General features: G+C 40.1%; 1 protein-coding gene across 4 annotated transcripts in view; it reads left to right on the forward strand.

Annotated features, from left to right (window-relative positions):
* Positions 1 to 25711, forward strand: part of LOC132818412 (poly(A) polymerase type 3) — a 98722-nt gene that overhangs the window by 37305 nt on the left and 35706 nt on the right. Inside the window, exons 5-12 of one of the 4 annotated variants that reach the window (XM_060829420.1) lie at positions 3424 to 3533; positions 3622 to 3675; positions 4661 to 4772; positions 5940 to 6029; positions 17171 to 17309; positions 19613 to 19685; positions 20463 to 20583; positions 20804 to 20888. In XM_060829420.1, coding sequence (XP_060685403.1) covers positions 3424 to 3533; positions 3622 to 3675; positions 4661 to 4772; positions 5940 to 6029; positions 17171 to 17309; positions 19613 to 19685; positions 20463 to 20583; positions 20804 to 20888 — 784 coding nt within the window. Of the gene's footprint in view, positions 1 to 3423; positions 3534 to 3621; positions 3676 to 4660; positions 4773 to 5939; positions 6030 to 17170; positions 17314 to 19612; positions 19686 to 20462; positions 20584 to 20803; positions 21264 to 25711 lie in introns of those variants that run through there. The other 3 variants (XM_060829422.1, XM_060829421.1, XM_060829423.1) reach the window with 3 other exon arrangements.

A 25711-nucleotide genomic window follows, 5' to 3' on the forward strand; every position in this document is an offset into this window, starting at 1 on the left:
TCAGGATCCACAAAGTGAAGAATGCATCAACGTTTACAAAGATCCAATAACAAAACACTTAGAAACTACCAATGATCAACGAAAGTTGATGTGGATTTGTGAAAAAGACATCATATTTGACAACCCATGAGATTTTTCAGCATGTACCTGGTAGAACAGATAAGAGAACCATTAATTGTGATATTTGGATTTTGAGAAAGCTTGAGTCTCACATAGGCTTGTTTTCAGAATTTTAAATCATGGTATTAATATCGCATGAATAGAGAACTGGTTAGCAGCAGCTAAGAAACAGGAGGAATAAATTGATCCCCTTTGGAGTGGGAGGCAGTGACAAGTGGGATACCAGAGCCATTGGTGTTTGGTCCCTATCTGACAGCTAGGATGAATTGAGTGGCAAGGCTGTAGATGTAGTTAAGTGTGAGGTCTTACATTTTGGAAAGTCAAATCAAAGTAGGGGTTTCATGGTGAATGGTAAGGCATTAAGGAGTGTAGTGGAACAGCAGGATCTTGGAGTTCAGGTTCACCGTTCTTTTGAAAGTGGAGTCACAGGTAGACAGGGCAGTGAAGAAGGTTTTTGGTATACTGGCCTTCATGAGTCAGGGCACTGAGTTTTAGAAGTTGGGAAGTTCTGTTGCAGTTTTCCAAGACATTGGGGCTGCTTTTGGAGTATTGCATTCAGTTTTGGTCACCTTGCTGTAGGAAGGATGTTATTAAACTGAAAAGAATGCAAAAGAAATGCACAGGGGTGTTGCCAGGACTCAATAGTGAATTATCAGGAGAGGTTGAACATACTGTGACTTTGTTCTTTACAGCATGAGATAACAAGAGTCCGTAGACAGTATATTCATGGTAGGATGAAAGGAAAGACTGGTAGGTGTAGGGAATTCTGGATAACTAAAGAAATTGAGGGTTCAGTTAAGAAAAAGTACGGGTATGGAATGAGCTGCCAGAGTGGAGTCTGGCACAATTGCAACATTTAAGAGGCATTTGGATGAGTATATGAATAGGAAGGGTTTGGAGGGATATGGGCCAGGTGCTGGCAAGTGGGACTAGATTGGGTTGGGATATCTGGTCGGCATGGACGGGTTGGACCAAAGGGTCTGTTTCCATGCTGTACATCTCGATGACTCTGACTATGACTCTTAAGGGAGACCTTTATAGAAGTTATGAGAGACATGGATGGGGTGAATCATAGTCATAAAGTATGGAAACAGGCCCTTCAGTCCATGCCAAACAATGCACTGTCTTTTTCCCAGGGTTGGAGATTGAGGGCTAGAAGATATCACTTTAAGGTTAAAGGGGGAAGAATAAAAGGGAACCTGAGGAACAACTTTTTCTTTACACAGGGTGGTACGCACATGGAATGAACTGCTAGCGGAAGTGGTTGAGGTGGCTACTGTAATAACATTTAAGAGGCATTTGGACAAATACATGGATGAGAGGATTAAAAGGATATGGGCCAAGTGCAGGGAAAAGGGTGAGTGTGGACGGACATGTTTGGTCAGCATGGACTACTTTGAGGCAAAGGGCCTGTCTCCGTGCTGTTAGACTGACTCTCTAGACACTTCAAGGAAATTCAGACATGGGGAGGCAGTGGCCTAGAGGTATTATCACGAGACTAATCCTGGAACTCTGCTAATGTTCTGGGGACCCATGGCAGATGGTGAAATTTGAATTCAATAAAGAATCTTAAATTAAGGGTCTAATGAGCCATCTGGTTTACTAATGTCCTTTCAGGAAAGGAAATATGTCATGCCTACCTGATCTAGCCTACATGTGACTCCAGATCCACAGCAGTGTGGTTGACTCTTAACTACTCACTGGTCAGTTACAAATGGGCAATAAATGCTGACCTAGCCAGAGATGCCCACTTCTAGCAGGGGAAAAAATCTTGGATGGGTGGGTAAATGATCAGTGCATTATAACATAGATAAATGTGAAGTTCTGATTTAGTAGGGAAAAAGAATGACAATTTTATTTGATTGCAAATTGTACACCAACATTTGCAAAGGGACTTGGGTATCTTTGAGCACCAGACACTGAAAGCAGGCATGCAGGTTCAATAAGCAGTTAGGAAGGAAATTGTAATGCTTACTTTTGTTAAGAGTATGTGAGCACAGGACATTGGTTGCAACTGCAACCAGACCGTGGTGAGGCTACAATTATTGTGGTTTTGGTTTTAGATTAGATTAGATTACTTAGTGTGGAAACAGGCTCTTCGGCCCTACAAGTCCACACCGACCCGCTGAAGCGCAACCCACCCATACCCCTACATTTACCCCATACCTAACACTACGGGCAATTTAGCATGGCCAATTCCTGACCCGCACATCTTTGGACTGTGGGAGGAAACCGGAGCACCCGGAGGAAACCCACGCAGACACGGGGAGAACGTGCAAACTCCACACAGTCAGTCGCCTGAGTCGGGAATTGAACCCGGGTCTCGGGCGCTGAGAGACAGCAGTGCTAACCACCGTTATGCCCACAAATTGTTGCTTAGCTAAAATGATATGCTTGCCAGAGACAGAGTGCAGCAAAGGTTCAGATGATTCTTTGACTGTCATTTGAGATACTGGATCAATTAGACAATTATTCAGTAAGAGTTTAGTAGAATGTGGGGGATCTTATTGAAACAGAAAATTCTGACAAGGCTTGATAGCCAATGTGGGGAAAACGTTCCATCTGGTTGGGAATAATCTTTGGCTGTTGTGTAGGCCATTCAGAACTGATACGTGAATGTGTCCACTTAAGGTGAACATGTCGTGAAGACCAAGTTATTGAATGTATTTAAGAAAGAAATATACGTCTTGGCACTAAAGGCATAATGGGGTTTGCAGGGAATGGGGGTTTAGCTTGAGGATCAGCCATGAATATATTGAATGGTGAAGCAGACTCTGGGCTGACTGGCCAATTCTTCTATTATCTTTGCTATCCGAGAGGCTAGCTGAGAAGAAGAATTCTGTTTAAATATTAAACTGCCTTGATACATCAAGATTTTTGTCCCAACCTGTTTCGAAGTACTTTGTTGTTAATATTTTTAGTGCTTCGTTACTGCTGGGATGTTAAAGCCATGTCTCAGTGCGTTAGCTAAGCTAGGCTGTTGGAGTGTCATAATAAAATTGACTCTGCTTTATGGAGAAGGCAATTGGACCTAATATGTGAATCTGACAATTTGGCTTGTACTAGAAGTTTGCCACTAATTCTGAATACAATGTGCTGCCTCTTGGACTTGTTGAACACTCGCTGGAGGGCTTCATGTTCTGGTGGCCCCATCTAGACCTTATCTAGACCTTCAGAGATGTGTCGAGAAAGGGTAAATCCTTAAGTAAAGGATCTATGATCAGAAAATGTCTTAATTTGAGATAGATATTGGAGAAGGAGCATGTTAAGTATACATGATAAAACAGAATCTTTTTCTCTTAGGTGCTGATATTGATGCTCTGTGTGTTGCACCTCGCCACATTGAAAGAGTTGATTTCTTCACATCCTTTTGTGAAAAGCTTAAGCAGCAAGATGAAGTGAGGAACTTACGGGTAAGTATGGAAAATATTGTACTTTCACGTGTAGAGTTTCTTGCATTTATGCACTGCATTGACTTCTGTCTGTCTTTGTATTTTGCAGGCTGTTGAAGATGCTTTTGTACCAGTAATTAAACTATCTTTTGATGGTATAGAGGTATTTTTTCTCGAGTGCTAACTGATTCACATTATTTTTCAATTAAGTTTATAACTACTTGCATAAGACAATATTTTAGTATAATTCTTGCATGGTGAAATTTATCAAATCGTCATTGGTTAACGTGATTCTGCAGTGATTCAAATCTTCCAGGCAGCATTGGAGCCTTCTTTCTGATGCTGACCAGACAAAACATTACCCACTTGCTGCCTTCTGCTTTTTTTCTGGCCAGCCTTCCAATGGAGGATTCTTCCTAATTCCTTCAGCCCAAAAAAGCTGTGCCTTTTTTCATTTAAAAAAAAACACTAGTTGCAGTGAAGTGGTAAGTAACGATTTACATGTCGCAGCTTTGTTAGTAAGAATATTAATGTCTGGGCCAGTGGGTAAGGTGGCCATTGGCTAGGATGGTGAGTTCAGTTCTTTGGCTTAGGTACAGGTGGCTAATTAGCTGTAAACTTGCCTGGGATGTTGACGTGGTTTTACTGTGACGTTCATAGGTAATTATCTGGTTAATATGTTAGATCTCTCCAAGTTTCTAACTAAATCAGTGTTGGAGGCATTTACACGGGGTACCAATGAATTGGAGAATAGACCATAGGAAGTTTAAACTCACTGGACGACAACTGTTGGAGTTCCAGGTTGAATCTCTGAGGGGTCGTGATGCTTATACTTGACAATGCATTTGTTTGCAGTCGAATCAGTTTGGAAGATCAAGCCAATGTCTCTTTCAGTTCTGTAAATCAATAATCGCTGTTAATGAAACTTGGTATCAGTAAACTCTGTACATTATTAAAACCTCACAATGTAAGATGCATTCAGCTAAAATAAATGTTCCATGTCAAATTCAGAAATTTAGACAGTTAAGTAAAACTTAAACTAATCATACTGTAAAAGTAAACTGTGTTGGAAACTGATATTTGAATTGCTTTATTTTCTTAAAAGATAACTTTGTAGTTGGTTCAACGTGTGAACTCTTCTGTTTTAGATTGATATTTTATTTGCAAGATTGGCACTTCAGACAATCCCTGAAGATTTGGATCTTCGAGATGATGTGCTACTTAAAAACTTGGACTTGAGATGCATTAGAAGTCTTAATGGTAAATAACTTTCAATGTAATTGCGTATTTGGTAACTTGAGTGTAAAAAATTACTTTGCCATTCAGAAATATCAGGGATGGCTCAGTGGTTAGCATTGTTACCTCATGGTACCAGGGACTTGGGTTTAACTTCCACCCTTGGGCTTCTGTCTGTGTGGAGTTTGCATGTTCTACCTGCATCTGCATTGGTTTCCCCCCACAGTCCAAAGATGTGCAAGTTAGTTGCATTTGCCATGCAAAATTGCACATAATTTCAAGCATGTGTAGGTTAGGTGCATTCTCCATGAGACATGTAGGGTTACAGGTTAAGGGTCAGGGGATGGGTATGAGTGAGATGCTGGTGTGGATTTGTTGGGCCAAATGCCCTGTTTCGGCACTGAATGGGATTCTATGGAAAATAAGTATTGCTTATTGAGAGTAAATGCCCACGTTGTCTATGATGAATGGAATTGTGTGTTATCTGGTTATCATATTTTGTTGAGGGACCATAACAAATATGAACAAGAGGAGTCTAGTTAGCCCCTCAAGCCTGTTTTGCCATTCAATAAGATTATGGTTGATTGGACATTCTTCACATCCACATTCCTGTGCTTATTCGCCATAAACCTCAAATCCCCTACTGATCAAGAATCCATTTCTCAGCCTCTCCCAATGTAACAAAAACAAACTTTTATGTAAAAGTTCAAGTCTTTCTTTCCTTGTTCTGCAGAAAAACCTAAGGTGGTGAAAAGGCTTTAGGGTTTTGCAGAAAGTTGGTTAACAGCTGCGTTTAGATGACCAATGGTTCAAAAAGTTGGATGCGTCCATGTATTGTTTGTAATTGGGTTGATATAGTCAATAATCATAGAGCCTTTACAATGCGGAAAGAGACCATTTGGCATATGAAATCTGTATCGACCCTCCGAAGAGCAGCGCACCCAGGCTCAGCCCACCACTCTATGCTAATAACACCATATTTATGATATCTAATCCATCTAGACTGCACATCCCCCAATACTAAGAAATTCACCATAGCCAAGCCATTTAATCCATCTAAACTTTTTTAGGACATTAATAGAGCAAGAAAATGTTCCAAGCCTAAGCCTTTTCTAAATCTCACTTCAAGGCGGATAGACTAAATAGCTATTAGACTGTGTGCTAAACTGAGCTATGTTTCCTGTTCAACAGGTTGCAGAGTCACTGATGAAATATTACATCTAGTACCAAACATTGAAAATTTTAGGCTGACGTTGAGAGCAGTTAAATTATGGGCCAAACGTAAGTATGCACTCATTGTGTTAATTGATTTGAGTTAAACTATTTCAAGTGATATCTGTTATAGTGACAGTTGCTATAGTTTTGTTCAGCAGTGTTAGGACTTGACACACAAGGACTTGACAGTGGCATCAAAGTGCAGGAACATTGCCGTTATTTCCTGGGAATAGCTCGTTGCAGGTCATGCTCCAGATACTGCATCTATCAGTGCAATATATAACATCTCAACCATCTTTGCACAGGAAATCCATTTTTACACTTTGTTCATATAATACATTCTACCAAGACCAATTTAACCCAGTTGTTACCTTGCTATTATTTGAATGACTCAATTTTTTAAAAAAATACTTCTAACCATCTCCCTGTCTAAGGTAGCTTAAGTATCTAACATATAATGGCAAAGAACTGGAAATCCAAAACACAGACAGAAATTAGTGAGGAAACTCAGTAGGTCTGGAAGCATCTGTGGGGAGAAAGCAGAATTGACATTTCAGGTCCAATGATCCTGCTTCAGAACAGGGGTTCTGGGTCACTGGGCTTGAAGTGTTAACTCCACTTTCTGTCCAGAGATATTGCCGGATCTGAATTTTACTTGCAACTTGTGTTGTTTTTTGTCTTAAATTTCTAAACATCCTGTCTTAGTCCCTGACTGTTTTGTCTCAGCTCTGTGTGCACCTGGGCTTTTGAAGTTGTGCTGAAGTGTTTAATCCTAGTTTTTGTGTACTGGGTTGCAACCAGTTTTACACACTGCTAGTTTACCTATTTACAATCTTTCAAATCTTCAGAGTTCTAGACACTACAACTGGGGAAGATATCCTTTCTGTATGTAACCTGTATTGCCCTTCAACTTTGTATAATTTTGAGATGATCATTCATTCTTCTGAACTCGAGAGAACATAGGCCCACATTTCTTTCTCTCTCCCTCTACTCAGTTTCTTTGTAGGATTATCCTGGTATCTCAGTCTGCACTTTTGCTGCACTCCCACTGACAAATATATTTTTGATTGGCCGAGGGAATTAGAGCTGCACACACTACTCCAGGTGTTGTCTCACCAATCTCAAATGAATAAAGCATGACTTTGTTCCTGCACTGGAATATGTTTTGATTTAATGGCAAGCATACCATTTATCTTCATTCCTTGCTGCACTTGCTGGCTTTCAGCATATTGTGAAGAACATCTCTGTCCTCTCAGACATCAATATTTTCCAATCTCTCTCCATTTAAGAAATATTTAGCACTCCTTTCTGCCGAAGTGGATATCCTCACACTTAAGCAAAAAATGGCAAATCAAATATAATGTAGTTAAGTGAAATGTTTTCTATTCAACTTGTCTAAATCACTCAGCCTGTCTAAATCACTTTGAAACCTCTTTGCTTTCCTCTCAAAACTCTCACTCCTGCCAAGTTGTCATCTACAAACTTTGGTATTATAAATTTTCTCCACATCTGAATCATTGAAGATTCAGAACAGCTGGGATCTAAATACTGATCCTTGCACTACCCCGTTGGTCACAGCCTACCAACCTCAGAATGGGTCATTCATTCTTGCACTGCTTTCTTGAGGTAACAAATCCTCCATCTATGCTAATATATATTCTCAATTCCATGTGGGTTAATTTCATAAGAATAGTCTACTCTCTTGTATGGGACTTCATCAAAAGTAAATCCAAATTCACCGCATCCACTGGTTCCTCCTAATTGACTCTGCTAGTAACATCCTCAAGCAGGTTTGTCAGTCATGGTTTCCCCTTCATAAATCAGTGACTCAGTCTAGTCAATTATTTTCTCGTTGTCCAGTAATCACATCTTGCAATAAGCTGATGTCAGTAGGGAAAGGTTAACAGGTCTGGAGTTCCCTGTCTCTCTTTCTTTTTAAACAGTGGTGACGTACTTAAAACCTTCCAATCGGCAAACCTTTGCCGAATTAGTCAAATTTTGTTACTACATTGTTGCTCATTTCAATGTCTGTAGTCATCTTTTAAGTGCTCTGGGATGACCATTGTTAAGTCCTGGGGATTTGTCAAAATTCAACCCCTTTGACTTTACCAGTATTACTTTGACTGGGAAGTGTGTCGCAGGCCAGTTTCCCTTGTGAAGCAGATTGGGAGGGTGGACCAGTTTGAGAAGAGCAGCAGCGGTGGCAAATTGTTTTTGAAATGTGGCAACAAGTCCCTTTTGATCTGTTTCTACCTGTCAGAGCAGGTATTATATCACTGCAAACAGTTGGTTGGTGTTCTTTCGTGTGTTTCTTGGCCAAGTGGTTTAAATCATGTAACATTGTTATGGCCAAAGAGTACAGTTATAAAATCTATTCTAAAATATCCAAATTAAGTAGAATAGAGATAACTGGGCACAGTGTGCTACAACTGTAGTACAGCAGGTATACTCAATCCAAAGTGAACATGTTTGCTGCATATTGGCTGCTCAGGGATTTTCACCAGAGAGTTGATAAAATGGAGACTGAACTCTGGACACTGCGGCATTAAGGAAACCATTAAACTGTAAAATGTCAGAGCAGTAAAACATTGTGTTGACTCTGCTTCATCATTCAGTGAGATTGTGGTGGATCTGATAATCCTCAGTTGCACTTTCTTCCCTGTTCTCCATAACCCTCGATTCCGTTACTGATATAAAAATCTGTCAGTTCAACCTTGAATATACTTGACCAAACCTTAACCGCCCTACGTGGAAAGATTTCCACAGATTCATGACTGACTGAGAAAAGAATCCTCCCCATCTGTGTCTTGATGGGCCACCTCTTGCTCTGAGATTATGCTGTCTGGTCCTAGACTGCCTCTCAACAGGAATCTGCTTCAGTTCTGAAGAATGATCATACCAGACATGCAACACTAACTCAGTTTCTCTTCGAATTATGTCACACCGGAGTTTGTTATGATTTGGCAAAGTCTTGGTGAGTAGAGTTTAATATAGGAAAGTGTAACGTCAATTTGATTGGAAGAGTCAAAAAGATTGTTATTTAAATAGAGACGTCAGATGGTGCAGCACAGGGAAAATCTGGGTGTTCATCTGGGAGCACAACATGCAAATGCAAGTCGTTAAGAAAGCAAATAGAATCTTGGCCTTTATTGTGAGGGGCATGGGGGTTAAAAATAGCTAAGTCTTGTTAGAATAGTTCAGGGTATTGGTGAGGCCACACCTGGAAAATTTTATATACTTTTGGCCCTTGTATTTGAGAGAGAGTGTGCTGACATCAAAGGCAATCCAAAAGGGATTCTCTAAGCTGATTTCTGGAGTGATTTAACAAGAATAGCTGAACAAATTAAGCCTTTATTCATTAGCAGTTAGAAAAACAAGGAGGATGTTTTGAAGCCTAGGAGATTTTTGAGGGGGTTTGATAGGGTAGCTGTTGATTTTTCCGCTCGTAGGGATTCTCAAACTAAGGGAACTATTCCAGAATAAGGTGGTGTTTACTCAAAGCATACTCGGAGGGTAGTGAATGTCTGGAAGTTTCCACCACAGTAATGCAGATTGGGTAATTGGAAGCATTAAGAGGTGGTTAAGACTTTTGAAGTACTGGAGTTGAAGGTTATGAGGAGTTGGCACTAATGGAGTTGAGGCCAGGTGCAGATTAGCCATGATGTTTTAAAATGTTTGGATAGGCTTGAAGGAATGAATGTTCTACTCCTATTTCTTAGGTCTTTTCTAATATTATTTTATTCCACTTTCTGACTGAGTCCAACTTTGGATCTCTTATTTCCGAGCGAATTATTTTCTTTCTGTTATGATCCCGGCTGATAACAGTGAACAAATTAGATCTGAATGAAATGTAGCTTGATAGGTCATATGTTTAATATTAAGATTATGTAAGCATTGAAACAAAGTTTCAACCTGTTTACCAATGCCCATTCCCAGACCAGTCCCACTCCTCTCTTAGCTTTACCATCTTAAATTGCTGAGACATCTTTTCAACTCTGCTTCGAGACTGATGGCATGAATCTCTGACAATTGTGAAGACGTCAATCTTTCTCATTTCTGCCAGTTGGGAAGATTAGCAACTGTTTCTGCTAAGGTGACTTCTTCCCTTGCATTGAAATGGAAAATATTCTTTTGCAAGGGAAGAAAATCTGAAATGAACTTGAACTGTCAGTTCTGAAGTTAAAGCTAAACAAATTGCCTTAATTTTTTTTGCTCTGTTTATTACAAAGCAGTTAAAGTTTAAAAACTATCCATTCATCCTGCAGGCGTCCTCTCAGTTGAATGAAATCACATTACTTACGAATAACATTTGGATCTCTGTTCAAATGATGTCGACCTTTTTAAAAATAATGCCTTCTCAGGATTTAGTAAAATACATTGTTTTGATTTAAAATATTGTAGACCTTGCATCACAACAGAAAGAAAAGTACTATGTAAACTCTTCTGTCTCTATTGGTTAAACTTGGGCTGTTTTCTTTAGAGCAGTGAAGATCAAACAGGGACCTGATTTGAGGTGCATAAAATTTGAATGGCATGGACAGAGCAGATGGACAGCAACTGTTTGCCTTAGTTAAATGTTCATTGATAAGAGACATGCTTTTAAGGTGAAAGGCAACAGATTTAAGGATTTGAGGAAAATTTGTTTCATTCAGTCAGTCATACAGTATACAAACAGGCCATTTGGCCTGCAATGTCTATGTTGACCAACAGGTACCAACCTACACTAATAATGTTCACCTGTACTTGGTTCATGACCTATCATACCCTGGCATTTTAAGTGCTCATACAGATGCTTTTTAAATGTTGCTAGAATACCTGCTTCCCGCACCCCCTCACGTAGCATGTTCCATGTTTCTACCATGCTCTGGTAGAAAACTTATTTTCCCAGACCACCTAAGCCACTTACTGCTTGGTTTAAACTTCTGCCTTCTGGTCAGAGGGTGGTGGGAATTTGGAATGCACTGCCTGGGAGGAAACTGAGGCAGGAAACCTCAACCAAAGAAGCATTTTGGCACTTGAAATATCATAACATTCAAATGCTAGAAAGTGGGGCTGAGTGAGTGGTTTCTGTCAGTGCTTACTTGATAGGCCAAATGGCCTCTGTACTGTTGATTCTATGCTTCTATTGGACCCATGTTTTGGCTTTGCTAATCTGTTCCATTTTACATATTGTAAAAAGCTCTTCCATTGCTGTCTAGTTCACCTTTGTCTTTATAAAGACAGCATATTTAAGAATTTTATAAAGTTTTTATCTTCCTTTTGCCAAGTTTTAAATTCCTTCCAGCTTTTAGGTTTTTGTAAGCCTCTTCCTTTGATCTAATACTTTTAACTTTCCTTAGCTATTAGTTTCTGATTTTCTGTTGTATATTTTACTTTGATATTTGTTTTTTTTAAAAAAAGGATTAATTACATTAAGTGTGTAAGTCCTAAGATGTGCTTTCCGAAAATGCAGCCCCTCACATTTATCTAAATTAAACTCCATCTGCCTCTTTGCAACCCACTGACCCATCTGATCAAGATCCCATAGTAATCTGAGGTAACCCTCTTCGCTGTCCACTACACCTCCAATTTTGGTGTCATCTGCAAACTTAGTAACTATACCCCCTATGTTCACATTCATATCATTTAAATAAATGACGAAAAGCAGTGGATCCAGCACCGATCTTTGTGGCACGCCATTGGTCACCAGCCTCCAGTCTGGAAAGCAATCCTCGAACACCACCCTCTGTCTTCTACCTTCAAACCAGTTCTGTATCCAAATGGCTGGTTCTCCCTGTATTCCATGTGATTAAACTTTGCCAACCAGTCTACCATAAGGAATTTTGTCAAATGCCTGACTGCAGTCCATATAGATCGCCACTCTGATCACCTCAATCCTCTTTTTTGCTTCGTCAAAAAAAAACTCAATCAAGTTAGTGAGATGTGATTTATTACGCACAAAACCATGTTGACTGTCCCTAATTAGTTCTTCCCTTTCCAAATACATGTACATCCTGTCTCTCAGGATTCCCTCCAATAACTTGCCACCACCGATGTCAGGCTCATTGATCTTTAGTTGCCTGGCTTCTCCTTACCACCATTCTTTAAATATTGGCGCCATGTTAGCCAGTCTCCAGTCTTCCGGCACCTCTTGATCATAAAAATACCTCAGCAAGGGGCCCAACAATCACTTCCTCAGCTTCCCACAGAGTTCTAGGGTACGCCTGATCAGGTCCTGAGGATTTATCCACTTCTATGCGTTTTAAGACCTATAGCACTTCCTCCTCTGTAATACAGACATTTCTTTTAAAATCACCATCTATTTCCCCACATTTCATATCTTCCAAGCCCTTCTCCACAGTAAACAGATGTAAAATACTTGCTTAGTATTTCCCCCATCTCCTGTGGTTTCACACATAGGCTGCCTTGCTGATCGTTGAGGGGCAAGAGTGTGGTGCTGGAAAAGCACAGCAGGTCAGGCAGCATCCAAGGAGCAGGAAAATCTACATTTCTGGCAAAAGCTCTTTGGCAATGAGGCTGGGAGTCTCAGGGGTGGAGAGATAAATGGGAGGGAGGTGGGGCTGGGAGGAAGGTAGCTGAGAGTGCAATAAGTGCATGGAGGTAGGGGTAAAGGTGATAGGTTGGAGGGGAGGGTGGAGCAGATAGGTGGGAAGGAAGATGAACAGTTGGGCCAGGTCATGAGGATGGTGCTGAGCTAGAAATTTGGAACTGGGACAAGGTGGGGGGAGGGAAAATGAGGAAACCGGTGAAACCTACATTGATGCCATGGGGTTGGAGGATCCCGAGGCAGAAGATGAGGTATTCTTCCTCCAGGCGTTGGGTGGAAAGGGAGTGGCGATGGAGGAGGCCCAGGACCTGCATGTCCTTGGAGGGGAAGTTGAAGTGTTTGGCCAGGGGATGATGGGGTTGATTGGGGAGACAGGACACCCGCACCAATGTAGAGGAGACCCCATTGGGAGCAACGGATACAGTAAATGAAGTGTGAAAGTACAGGTGAATTTTTGCTGGATGTGGAAGACTCCTTTTGTGGCCTTGGACGGAGGCGAGGAGAGGGGTGTGGACAGGTTTTGCAATTCCTGCAGTGGCAGGGGAAGGTGTGTGGAGGGGAGGGTGGATTGTTGGGGGCGTGGAAAAGCAGATGGGATGAGGAGGGAAATATATCTCAGGGGTCCGTTTGTAGGTGGCGGAAATGGTTGAGGATAATGCGATGTGTGTGGAGGTTGGTGGGGTGGAAAGTGAGGACTAGCAGGTTGTCTCCTTGTTGCTGTTGGAGGTGTGGTATTTGACAGTAGAGGTGCGGGATGTGGATGAGATGTGCTGGAGGGCATCATCAACCACTTTTGGGGTGGGGGGTTGCAGTGGAGAATTGCAGCCTTTCAAGGAGGAGGCCATCTGGTGTGTTCTGTGATGGAACTGGTCCTATTGGGAGCAGATGCGGTGGAGGTGGAGGAATTCTGAATACGGGATAGCATTTTTGCAGGAGGCAGGATGGGAGATGGTATAATCCAGGTAACTATGGGAGTCAGGTTTGTAGAAAACGTCAGTGAGTCAGTCACCATTGATGGAGATTTGAGAGGTCGAGGAGAGGTGTCGGAGATGGTCCAGGTGAATTTAAGGTCGGTGTAGGATGTGTTGGTGAATTTAACGAACTGCTCGACCTCCTGGGAGCACGAGGTGGCAGTGATGCAGTCATCAATGTAGCGGAGCAAAACATGGGGATGAATGCATCTGCATTTCCACCCCCAACTTGACCCTGGTTGATTCTAAGATTTGTTTCTGCCATGTCTTCATAGTGTTAAGCTTAATCTAATGTTGGATAATGTGCTATTGGCAGGTAAGGACTCATGAGCACAAAAAATCCATCCTCTGTACTGACTCAGCTCACACATTAAGCAGAAATGAGTCGTTTTACTAATGCACTGGTCTTGTTCAGTTTGTAGATGAACTGCTGCGTATGGAACTAAGCAATTAATCAGGCTAAATTCATAATTTGTAGTGAGATTTACCTTTGTTCACTTGGATGGTGGTAAGATTGCTGCAGCTCTTTGTTCACATAAAACCAGTTCTTTCCTCTGATCACTGAAATGTGTTTGGGTGCACAGCAAGTTCTGAGTTGTTTGTTTGTCCAAGCCTCCCAGTTGCATACCCGATTAATATCCTGTATGAACGTAGTGTTGGGAGGATTATGAATAAATAATTTGCATCAGTAGGGGTAGGGGTAGGGGTAGCATTCCAAAAGTTTTTACATGGGCAAAATTTATGGAGGAAATAAATGTGATAACTATCGTGAGAGCAATGGTACTAGGGAAACTAATGGATCTAAAGGCTGATAATTCCCCTGTACCTGATTGGGATATTAATAGAAGTAGCTGCAGAAAATACAGTGCACTGGTAGTAATCTTATGAAAATCTGGACCAGTCCCAGAGGATTGAAAAGCTGCCAGTTTTAACACCCTTATTCAAAATAGGAGTAATAGATTTCCAAAATGCTTTTGAAAAGATATTGCTCATCAGGCCTTATGATAAGAACCCTTGGTCTTGTGGAAGTGTATAAGCATGGTAAGAGGATTTGCTGACCAATTGAAGACCAGATAATGGGTGAGTTTTGAGTGTGGCAGTGTGTAATTAGTGGAGTGCCACAGGGATTAGTTCTGGGACACAAGTTCTTGACAATACATAATAAAGTAGCTGTAGCTCCAAAGGACCACAGGGCTGGTCTCTGATTCAGTGTGCGACATGACTAGTGGCTCGGGGTGAGGTTACCTCAATCTCTTCCCATTCCCTGAGACATGACCCTCTGGTTAAATCACCACTAGTTGTCTCCCTGTAATAGGATCAGGGTCCCTTTACAATATATATTTTGGAAACAAAAATGCAATTGGCAAGTTTTCAGGTGACAAAATAGTGGAAAGGTAATGGATCTGCAGACAGAGACAGGATAAGTGAGGTGGATAGAACCTTGGCTACTGCATTTTGCTGGAGGAAAGTGAGATCTAATGGGAGTTGGAATAGAGAAGCTTAATATCCTAAAAATGGAGAAGGCTGCAGCAGAGGGTTTTTGGAAATTGTGCATAAATTTGATGCTAGCTTACAAGTTCAGGTAACAAAAAGCAAAGGGAATCGATTACAAAAAGTATGGAGGTCCTGCTATGGAAGGCTCTTATCAAACCACACTGGCAATGCTCTTTTTACAAGTTTTGGACCCTTTATCTAAGGAAAGATGTACTGACATTAGAGGGAGTCAGAAGATTCAGGAGATTGATCTTGGGTGTGGAAGGACTAGTTATTCTTGCTGGCATGTTGATTAATACTGACTGATTTGAAATTCAGATGAATAAAGGATAGCGTTACTGAAACATCATATTTCTTAGGGTGCTTGACAGGTTAGATGCAGAGGTATTGTTTTCCATTTGAGGGGAAGTTTGGACCAGAGAACACAGTCTCAAGAATGGGCTGTCAATTTAGGGCTGATAGTGAATTTGTGGCATTCTTTACCACAGAGCTATCGAGATTGTTTAAGTATATTGAAGGCTGAGATTTCTAATCAGCTAAGGGATTTGAGGGGCTTGGGGACAAGATAGGAAAGTGAAGTTGTGGGTTATCAGATCAGTTGTGATGTAATGCAGAGCGGAATCTGGGCCAAATGACCACCTATGTAACATGATCTTGTGTTATGAAGACCTTTTATTTAAAACCAACTGCAGAACATAGGTTTATGTTGCTGGAGGCAGCTTATGCAAAATCACTTTGCAGTGTGCAGGATTCAGCCAAGCATTGAGTTAATTTTGAGATTTTATAACTTGCAGTGTTTAGGTAAATTTCTCTAAAACTAGTATTAAATTACATTAACTTTTAGGTTGTGCATCTATTGTAGCTTACAAAACAACAGAAGCAATGGCATCCACTTCTGATGAAACATTTTTAACTCTGACTTTGTTGTTCCTGAGGCTTGTGCAGCATGCCTGTTTTACCTGGATACTGACAAAACAGGAGTGATGAACCCATGACTATCTGAAGTCTTGAGTGAAAACTTCCTTTAAGTTAACTGGGAGGTGGCCAACAAAGGTGCTATCCAAGTATTTTCTAATCTGCCTGTTCAGAGATATTATGCACTTCTGGGCCAGGTGGTATATGAACCCTGGCCTCCTGGTTCAAAGGTAGGCATAGTAACACTGCACTTTGAGCCCTAAACAGTGGTCTCCCTGATGTCTATAAAAGAACAAACTGTGGAGCTAAAGTATGATGATACTAAAAAAATTTATATTTATTATATCCGTGTAAAATATATATAAAATAGCAAATTTCAGAACTGGAAAAGGTTTAACTCCCATAGGGTAATCAATATTTTGCGATGTAGAGTTTTTCTGTGAAGGGTTAAGTGAAAACCAATTTGAGACTAAAATGCTTGAATCTTTATCCATCTTAAGTCAATTTAGTGAAAATGTAATATATGCTTTCATTTGTTAATTGGAGAATATGATACTTGGTCATGTTCAACTTTGCTTTGCCCTTTTGAGAGTAACAATGCTATTGTATTTTACAGCCAGCATGCGTTCTGGTTTTTACTTACCTATCTTCCTTTCTATTCACCTCTCCAGTCTTTCCCACATTTCCTCAGTTTTCCACTGTGTATGTCATGTATAGCCTATTCGCAAGTCAGGCTCTGACCTGTGTCTTACCAGAGAGCATGTGTGCTATTTAGGTTAGATTTTTTTAGATTAGATTCCCTACAGTATGGAAACGGGCCTTTAAGTCCAACAGGTCCACACTGACCCTCCAAAGAGTAACCCACCCAGACCCATTCCCCTACTCTATATATTTACCCCTGACTTATGCACCTAACACTATTGGCAATTTAGCATGGCCACTTCACCTAACTTGCACATCTTTGGACTGTGGGAGGAAAGCTGAGCACCCGGAGGAAACCCACACAGACAAAGGGAGAATGTGCAAACTCCACACACGGTTGCCCGAGGTGGGAGTCAAAGCTGGGCCCCTGGTGCTGTGAGGCAACAGTGCTAATCACTGAGCCACTGTGCTGCCCGTTGGATGGGAGGATTTAGCTTATACTGAATCGCCAATGCAACTGAACTCAGTTGGAGTGACGGCTGAGAATTTGTCAAGTTCAATTGTAAATTTAAAAAGGAGACTGACCTACTTTACCCTTACACTCTATGTTAAAAAGGATTCTGTATGTTTTTAAACAGGCCACAACATTTACTCAAACATACTAGGCTTTCTGGGTGGCGTGTCATGGGCCATGTTGGTGGCAAGAACATGTCAACTGTACCCCAATGCAGTTGCTTCCACTCTTGTACACAAGTTCTTTTTGGTATTTTCAAAATGGTGAGTATTGCTTTCTGTGGATCTTATTTGTAATGTGATTTAGCAATATAAAATAATGCCTGTCACATGTTCGTTTCTGCTCCGACTTGTATGGTTGTTTACAGGTAATAGTCTCCAGGTTGTGTACTCATCATTTTTAAATTGAGTGATCAAACCAGTAGTTAAAAATTATTTTTAAAATTCCATTAGAGTTGCCACAAGGCAATTATTTTCTCTAGTAGGGAATCCAGACAAAGGGACTTCATCAAATTTTAGAGCTATGAAGTTCAGGTGTGAAATCAAACCTTTTACCTCAAAGTATCAAGTCTTCTGCCGTCTTCTGCCATCTTCTGTCCCTCATCTCCCAAAATCCTCCCATAAATTGTCCTGAAATGACTGTAGAGACTGGTCAATTGTACATTTTTGTGTACAGGTAAGCAGGCATGCAGTGCTAAGACTGGTAAAGTTGAGAAACAGGCTAGCGAAAGCCTTCCTAAGAATAAAGGATTCTGGGCTTTTCGGATTTTTCCTGGTTACTGATTTCTTTATACTGGCACAATGGTAGCAAACTTTTTTGTTTGTGTCTTTTCCATTACTTCCATATCCTTTTAGTATTATGAAGGCAGTCATTTCCAAGTGTAGTCTATACAAGTTTTATCTGCTTTTGTTAGTCCACTTTTACACCTGCATTCCTCCTATTTTTCTAACAAATTTATGCATTTGGCCCAACAAGTCCACACTGACCCTCCATAGAGTATCCCTATCCCATTCCCATTCCCTTACCTTATTACTTTATATTTCCCCTGACTAATGCATCTCACCTACACTGGTCACTATGGGCAAATTAGCATGGCAAATTCACCTAACCTGTACATATTTGGATTGTGGCAGGAAACCAGAGCACCTGGAGAAAACCCATGCAGACACGGGAAGAATGTGCAAACTCCACACACACAGTCACCAGAGGCTGTAATCAAACCCAGGTCAATGGCACTGAGGCAACATTGCGAACCTCTGAGCCACTGCTGCCCCTGTTTTATGTTAAACAGTGTAAAGTGCTATTTTATATTGAAGTTTACTTGCCAGTTTGGTTGGACAGGTGTAACGACAGCCTCTAGGAATAGCTACTAATGGGGACTATTAGTGGCTAACAATGGGTTGTGTGTGATAGCAGTCCATGTGATGACAGCCGGTGTAGGGGTAAAGACTTGGGAGAAGGTACCTCAAAGTTTAAATTGAGTCCAGAAGGCTATGGAGTTCCCAAGCAGAAAATAAGGTGCTCCTCTTCCTGCTTGTGCCAAACTCTGCTACAGCACTGCAGCAAGCCTGAGACAAATGTTGGTCGGAAAACAAGGTAGTGACAGGCAACTGGAAGCTCAATGCATATGTTAGGTGAAGTGGTCACCCAGTCTATGCTTTGTTTTACCCAATGTAGAGGAGAAAATATTGAGCAACAAATTGAGTGAAGTGCAGGTAGCGCTGCTTCACCTGGAAAGTGTATTTGGGCCTTTGGATACTGAGGAGGGAGGAAGTAAAATAGCACTTTACACTGTTTAACATAAAACAGGGGCAGCAGTGGCTCAGAGGTTCGCAATGTTGCCTCAGTGCCATTGACCTGGGTTTGATTACAGCCTCTGGTGACTGTGTGTGTGGAGTTTGCACATTCTTCCCGTGTCTGCATGGGTTTTCTCCAGGTGCTCTGGTTTCCTGCCACAATCCAAATGTTGCATCTTCTACAGTTGCAGGGGAAGGTACGATGGGACTTTTGGGGGGGGTGCTGAGTTATGGTTTATTGGGAGTGAAAGGGGGAGTGGACAAGGGTGACCTGGAGAGAATGGTCCTTATGTAAGGCTGACAAGGAGGGGGGAGGGAAATATGTCTGGTGGTGGCAGAAATGGTAGCTAATGATCCTCTGCAAGTGGATGCTGGTGGAGTGATTGGTGAGGACTACAGATTAACTTTAATAATTTAATGTTCAAATATTGTAACTTAATGTAGATTTAAACTCTTTGTACACCATTGTTTGCTAGATGTGAAGTGAGCAAAGTAATCCAAAAAATCAGAATGAATTCGGTTTCAGGGTGGCTTCTGCATCACAGCTGTCTTGTTAACATAACAAAACAAATCTTTAGAACCACCAATTGGTCCAGCGTAAATTGGTGAAATAATCGATTGTGAAATTGCATTAATACTACTACCAGAAATGATTATCAAGCAGCACTTCAGTGACTCAGACAAAACTGATGTCAACTGTGTGATTTTGCTCTATTGCAATGTGTTTAGGGGAATTCTGAAATATCAATACTATTGTTTTCTCTTGACAGGGAATGGCCCAATCCTGTCTTGTTAAAACAGCCAGAGGACTGCAATCTGAATCTACCAGTGTGGGATCCACGGGTATGTTCATAGTGAGTTAGGAGCTTGGAATGCAGCAGTGTTGATTTGATGTTGTTGGAGGTAGACACTTTTTCTTTGAATCTTTTGCTCTTGAGTTGTGGGTTCCACTGCTGTTGCTTACCCTAATTGCTTAGAGAGTAATTAGGAATCGGCTACATTATTGTGTGTCCAAAGTGGCATGTAGACCTGACTAGGTAAGGAAGGCTTATTTCTCTCCCTAAAGGTCATTAGAACCATTCTTTTCATTCATTCTTGGCTTTTTAAGAAATGTCATTCTAGTGAGAATACATTGAGTATGTAAAAGTTAAATAGCCAGTGTAGGAAATTGGGGATTGATGGATAAATTTATTTTGAATATGTAGTACTAAATGCTTTCCAATACCAGTTTTACTTGTGTAAAATAACTCTGCTTCATCAACTATTAACTCTTCAGTTTATACTTGCAAAATTAGTTCTTGTAACAATTGAAACGTAGCATCAATGTTTTTGAAGGGAAAATTAGTATGTAATACAGGAGCTCTTAACAGGATGTGATGATTTTAAGATGGGAAGAAGTTCATATGGGGAATAAACCTGGTAAGTCCAAATTGCCTGTCTGCTTTGTAATTCTGTCAAAAGCATGCAATTATTTATCCTGCCATTATCTTGGAGATTTTTAAAAATAACCATCTGAAATTAGATATGCTTTCAGAGATTTAACAAAGTAATATTCTATTGACTCTTAATTTTGATGAATTGTATACTTAGCTGTAGCAATTGTCATTATCTTGCGTATAGGTTAACCCAAGTGATAGATACCATCTCATGCCAATAATCACGCCAGCTTATCCACAGCAAAACTCTACATATAACGTCTCTGCATCTACACGTGCAGTGATGATGGAGGAGTTTAAGCAGGGTGAGTAATTTTCTTTTAACTAAAAACAATGCCAATAATAGCATATGTGGAGAATGTAAATGTATTGATTTCTCAATTAATTAAATTTCATCAGTAATTTTTATGGCTTGTTTTGGAAGCTACTATATTAAACTTTTTCTAAGCCTCCAGTTGTACCTTTCAGTCCTTCTGATATTACAATATTAAATAGAGGTAAGGAATCCACTTTGTTTCCTCACAGGTCTTTCGATCACAGATGAAATTTTAATGGGTAAAATGGAGTGGTCCAAACTCTTTGAAGCTCCAAACTTCTTTCAGAAGTACAAGTATGTATTCAATTACTTATGAGTGGGGCAAAGATTGAGGGGGTTAGCTTGTGTTTCACTTGCAGTTCCCATACCTGGAGGCAACTTCTCCTGCTCTGCTCCCAAGAAAAAAGAAGTAATTCGCACAAACATTGATTTGATTGCAACCCAACATTGAGCATCTAAGTTGCTTCATCTGAGCCAGAATAACACATTTCTAACTAGATAGTGTTTGATTTACAGTAATTAACTGACTGCAACACAGGCGTTGTAGTGTGATTATGATGCAACTGTGATAGACTATTTAATTCTTAAATTTGTTTAATATAAATATTAATGTGAATTAATTTAGTGTTATAAAATGCCTTTTTACTTCCTCTTTCCTTTTAAAATATTTTTCTGAAACCTATAACTAGTATTAAGATGGGTTTCTTCAAAAAGAATATTGTATTCTAAGTGAGATTTTTGATGTTTAGGATCTGGCATGCTAATTTTCAAAATTTTGGCATTTCCTTATGCTAGACTAAGAGTAATGATTGAACTGTTATAACTTTGTATCCATTTTCCTAATAAAATGTTTTTTCTTAGCAAAATGGTGAAATGTCTGTCTGTCTGTTCAGTTATCCATAAAAATGTCAGTGAACAAACTTTTTGAAACGTGAGGAATTGTGAAAGTGGAAACTTTGATATCAGCTAGAAGTCTTGGGTAAATGAACTTGCTTTCAAAACCTTAATGAATGAGTGGGTAACTTATCTTTTGTCATTAAGACTGTGTTTGTTTGTTGATCCATGGCCCATGTTGAAATGCTCGTTTAATTGTATCACCTTAGTATTATCGGGACACCTTCCCTATTGGAGTCTCTTACAGTAGAACCTCTTGGGGAACAGGAAATTCTGGATATACTGATTGGTAATAAGGCACAATTGATTAGGGAGCTGAAGGCTGAGGAACTCCATGGAGGAGGGTGGATCTCATTTAAAATTTGGAGAATACTGAGACACCTGGATAGAGTGAACATGAAGTAGGGAAGACTAGGACCTGAGGGCACAGCCTCCGTGAAGGGGTGACCTTTTAGCACTGTTGTGAGGAGAAATTTCGTCTTCAATCAGAGGGTAGTGAACCTGTGGAACTCATTGTTGCAGAGGGCTATGGAAGCCAAGTCATTGTGTACTTAAGACAGGTTCTTGATTTAGTAAGGGGATCAAGAGTTAGGGGGAAGAAGACAAGAGAATGGGATTGAGAAACCTATCACCCATGATCAAATAGTCAAGCAGACTTGATGGGCCAAGCAGCCTAATTCTGCTCTTCTATTTTATGGTCTTGTAGCGTTGAATGTTAGGACATTTGAAGTGCTCATCCACGTACTTTCCCAAGGTTGCGAAGTTTCTCATTTCTTCTTCACTTTTGGCTGTATGTTCCAAATCCCTTGTAAATCACCTTACCCTCCTCTTAAAATTATATTCCTACTTTTAACCCTTCAACTAAAGGGAACAGCTGCTTCCTCTTCCCCTTGTCTAGGTCCCTCATAATATTATTCACCTCAATCAGGTTTCCCCCTCCCTCAGCCTTCACTGCTCTAAAGAAAACAACCCTAACCTATTTGGACTCTATTCATAGCTAAAACATTCCATCCCAGGCAGCATTCTGGTGAATCTCTGCATTCCTTCTAGTTCAATCACACCCGTCCTCTCGGACAATGACCAGATCTGTGCACAGTACTTCAGTTGTGACCTAACCAAAGTCCTGTACAGCACCATCAAGCTCCTGTAATCTCTGCCACGATTGATAAAGACCCAGGCCTGTATGCTTCCTTAATTACCCTACCAGCTTATCTTGCTGTCTTTAGAGATCTGTGGCCGATTACTCCAGGATTCTTCTATTCTGAATGGCAAGACAGCTCATAGGAAGTTTAATGTTTCAAACTGTGACCGTTCAAAAGATGAGTTTGTAAAATATTTTGTGACCATTTCCTGGAGCAATATGATGCAGAATTAACTAGGATTAATGTTATCTTGGATCTATTTATTGGACTGATTGAAGTGATATATTAACTAAATTCACAAAGTGGTGATTGTCATGACCTTGTTAAATTTGAAAGTGATGGGTTCCAATCACAAACAAGAATCGTACATTGAAAGCTAATTACTTGGGTATGCACGAATAACTAGCTAACTAAATTAAAGGATGAAGTGGTTAATAGTTAGAAAAGTTTAACGGAGCAGTTGGAAATGTTTAACAAAAATACTTTTCATTAGGAAAACAAAAAAAGTTAAGGATAGAATTAGATTAAGAAAAGGGGACTTCTAACAGTACAAGTAATAGTAGCAAGTCTTAGGATTTAGGACTATTGTAGAAACCAGAGAAAAACCACTGAATGTTGACTTTAAAATGTAAAATAAGACTTTTATATTTCAGGCTAATTTAGTAAAATTGTGTTTTTAATGGGGATAGACTAACTTAAGTATACATTTGTCCCTTAAAGCAGCCACAGAAGAAATTATCATGGGAAGTGAGTAAATAGATGCATTGTTCAAATATCATTGTTCAAAAACACGTTGAAGACCAGAAATGAAGGGGAACCCAGGGGCTAAAATGAGTGAGGAAATTAAAACCGCTAAAAACAGTTGAGACATAAGCAACTAAACTCCCAGGACCTGTTGGCCCAAATGGTAGAGTTCTTGATCTGAATTGCAGGGAAAGTGGATATATAACTATATTTAACAAAATTGTCTTGCTACAATTGAGATTTCTGCAAGGCAATTGCAGAAAACTTGAGTTTTGTTCTCTATATTTATGGATGGCCATACTTAAAAGTGAGTTACCTTCTGTGGGATAGTAAATTTTAAGCCTTTATTCTCTGGAGTTTGATAGAATGGGAAATGATATTGATGCATAGGATCCTGAGGATCTTGATGGGGTAGATGCTCTGAGATTCCCACTGGACTAGGAAACAATTTGAAGCTGAGGCTTTGATCATTGAAGACTCCCATCAGCAGAAATTCCTTAATTAAAAGTTTTTGTGTATCTTTAGAATTCTGAAGCAGTGTGGATACTCCAGTGTTTATACCTTGGAAGATTGGAGTAAATAGGTTTCTGTTTTCTCAGGGAATCCTGGGATATGGCAACTGAGCAGGAAAATACATTTGAAACCTAAGATCAGCTATGATTGTATTGAGTGTTGGAGCACACTTGATGGGCTGCATTCTCTATGCCATTTTTATGTTCTTTTCATGTTCATTTGATTACAGAGCATAGTAAAAACATTGTCTTGTGAAACCTTGGTGTGTGGTGTCTTTTTGATTGTAGATCTGTGATCATTTGCAGAACTGAGCGTAATGGTTCGTGGTGGAGCTAAAGTTAAGGAAAGACAACTTGAGTTAGCTGTGGGGGGGTTTTCACAGTAGCATTTAGACTTGCATTCACTGTTTGCGGCTGACCTGGAATTGAATGTAATTTGACGAAACTCTTCCAGTACCTTGGAATGACTAGTACTTCAGCATCCATCAAAGCATCATAAAGAAAAGCTTGTCTGAATTTACCAATGTAATTAATGACTCTAAATCCTGTCTCGTGCATATTATCTGTTAATTCATTCACTTTTTCCCCCTTTGTGGTTGGGCTTTTCTCATGATTCTGGTCAGTACTGTCCTGCATTTATCCCACATGGCAACAGATTGTCCTCTGTGCCATAGTTTTAAGATCAGAGCTCGAGTAGAAGAGCAATAGGTTATCCACAAACTGTAGTAGAGACAGTGAGTCTGCACAGCAGACCTGTTTGCAGAGCTCAGTTGTTGAGCTGGTGTGTGAATTGGTTGCATTCAGATCTGTGAAGTGAGAGAAAAGAGTATTTGGGCAGTTTATTCTAGGCTTTGAGCTTGCCATGTAGAGGGCTACAGGATCAGAATAAGATTGATGTGACAAATACAATACTTTATTTGGGAATTCTGGGCATGGATTCACAGTAACTTAATATTCAACATCTAAAATGAATGTTCTGTGTAACTGAAGATTAAGACTGTCAGGAACCCAACTAGAAATATCATGTTAGACCTGGGATTTGCCGAGAGGGTGGTGTTGCATAATAATGTCTGAAATGCAATAACCAGAAGATGTCACAATGAATTTCATACAAGAGTTACAGTATGTGGCCAAACTGGTGCTGTGGTAAAGGGAGTTCTCATACCGGTCGTTGGGAAGGGACAAGATCTGGTTGATAGGATCAGCCTCCGAACAATGAGAGGTCCTGTTCAGAGTATGAAGAGCTAAATTGAGGAAATGATGTGTTAATCTGAGTAACTTGCAAACTGGTATTGGGCAAGCAGATTAAGAGGGTAAAGGTATGGCTGAAAGAATGGTGTGGGAAAAGATGATTTCATTTTCAGTTACTGGTGCCAGTACTGAGGTGTAGAGTACAGCACTTAAACCAGTTGGCACTAGACTGGGTCGTATTGGCATGGGTTATCAAGGCACTTTATTTACTGAACTAATAAGACATTGGTTCAGCTGGTACAAAAAAATTCTAAAATAAATTTTTAAATTAACCACCAGTAAAAGGGAAAACTAAAGGCCCAAAGAGACTTTGAGATCCAAGCTCGTGGATCATTAAAATGTCATGAACAGATAAAAGAAATTTATGAAATTCTGGCCTTCAGAGTACAAATGTATGCTGTTCAAAGTCACAGTACGCATCCAAAGTACTGTATTTAGGGAAGGTATGGAGGTATGGTGTGAATTTAATAGAATGATATTTTAAGTTCAAGTATTGAATTTTTCTGTATAATTTACAGAGTTATACACTCTGCAATTACAAGTAAATGGTTATTTGATCAAAGTTAAGGTATTA

Source organism: Hemiscyllium ocellatum, chromosome 8 (assembly GCF_020745735.1).
Source record: "Hemiscyllium ocellatum isolate sHemOce1 chromosome 8, sHemOce1.pat.X.cur, whole genome shotgun sequence".
In the NCBI taxonomy this organism is placed as follows: domain Eukaryota; kingdom Metazoa; phylum Chordata; class Chondrichthyes; order Orectolobiformes; family Hemiscylliidae; genus Hemiscyllium; species Hemiscyllium ocellatum.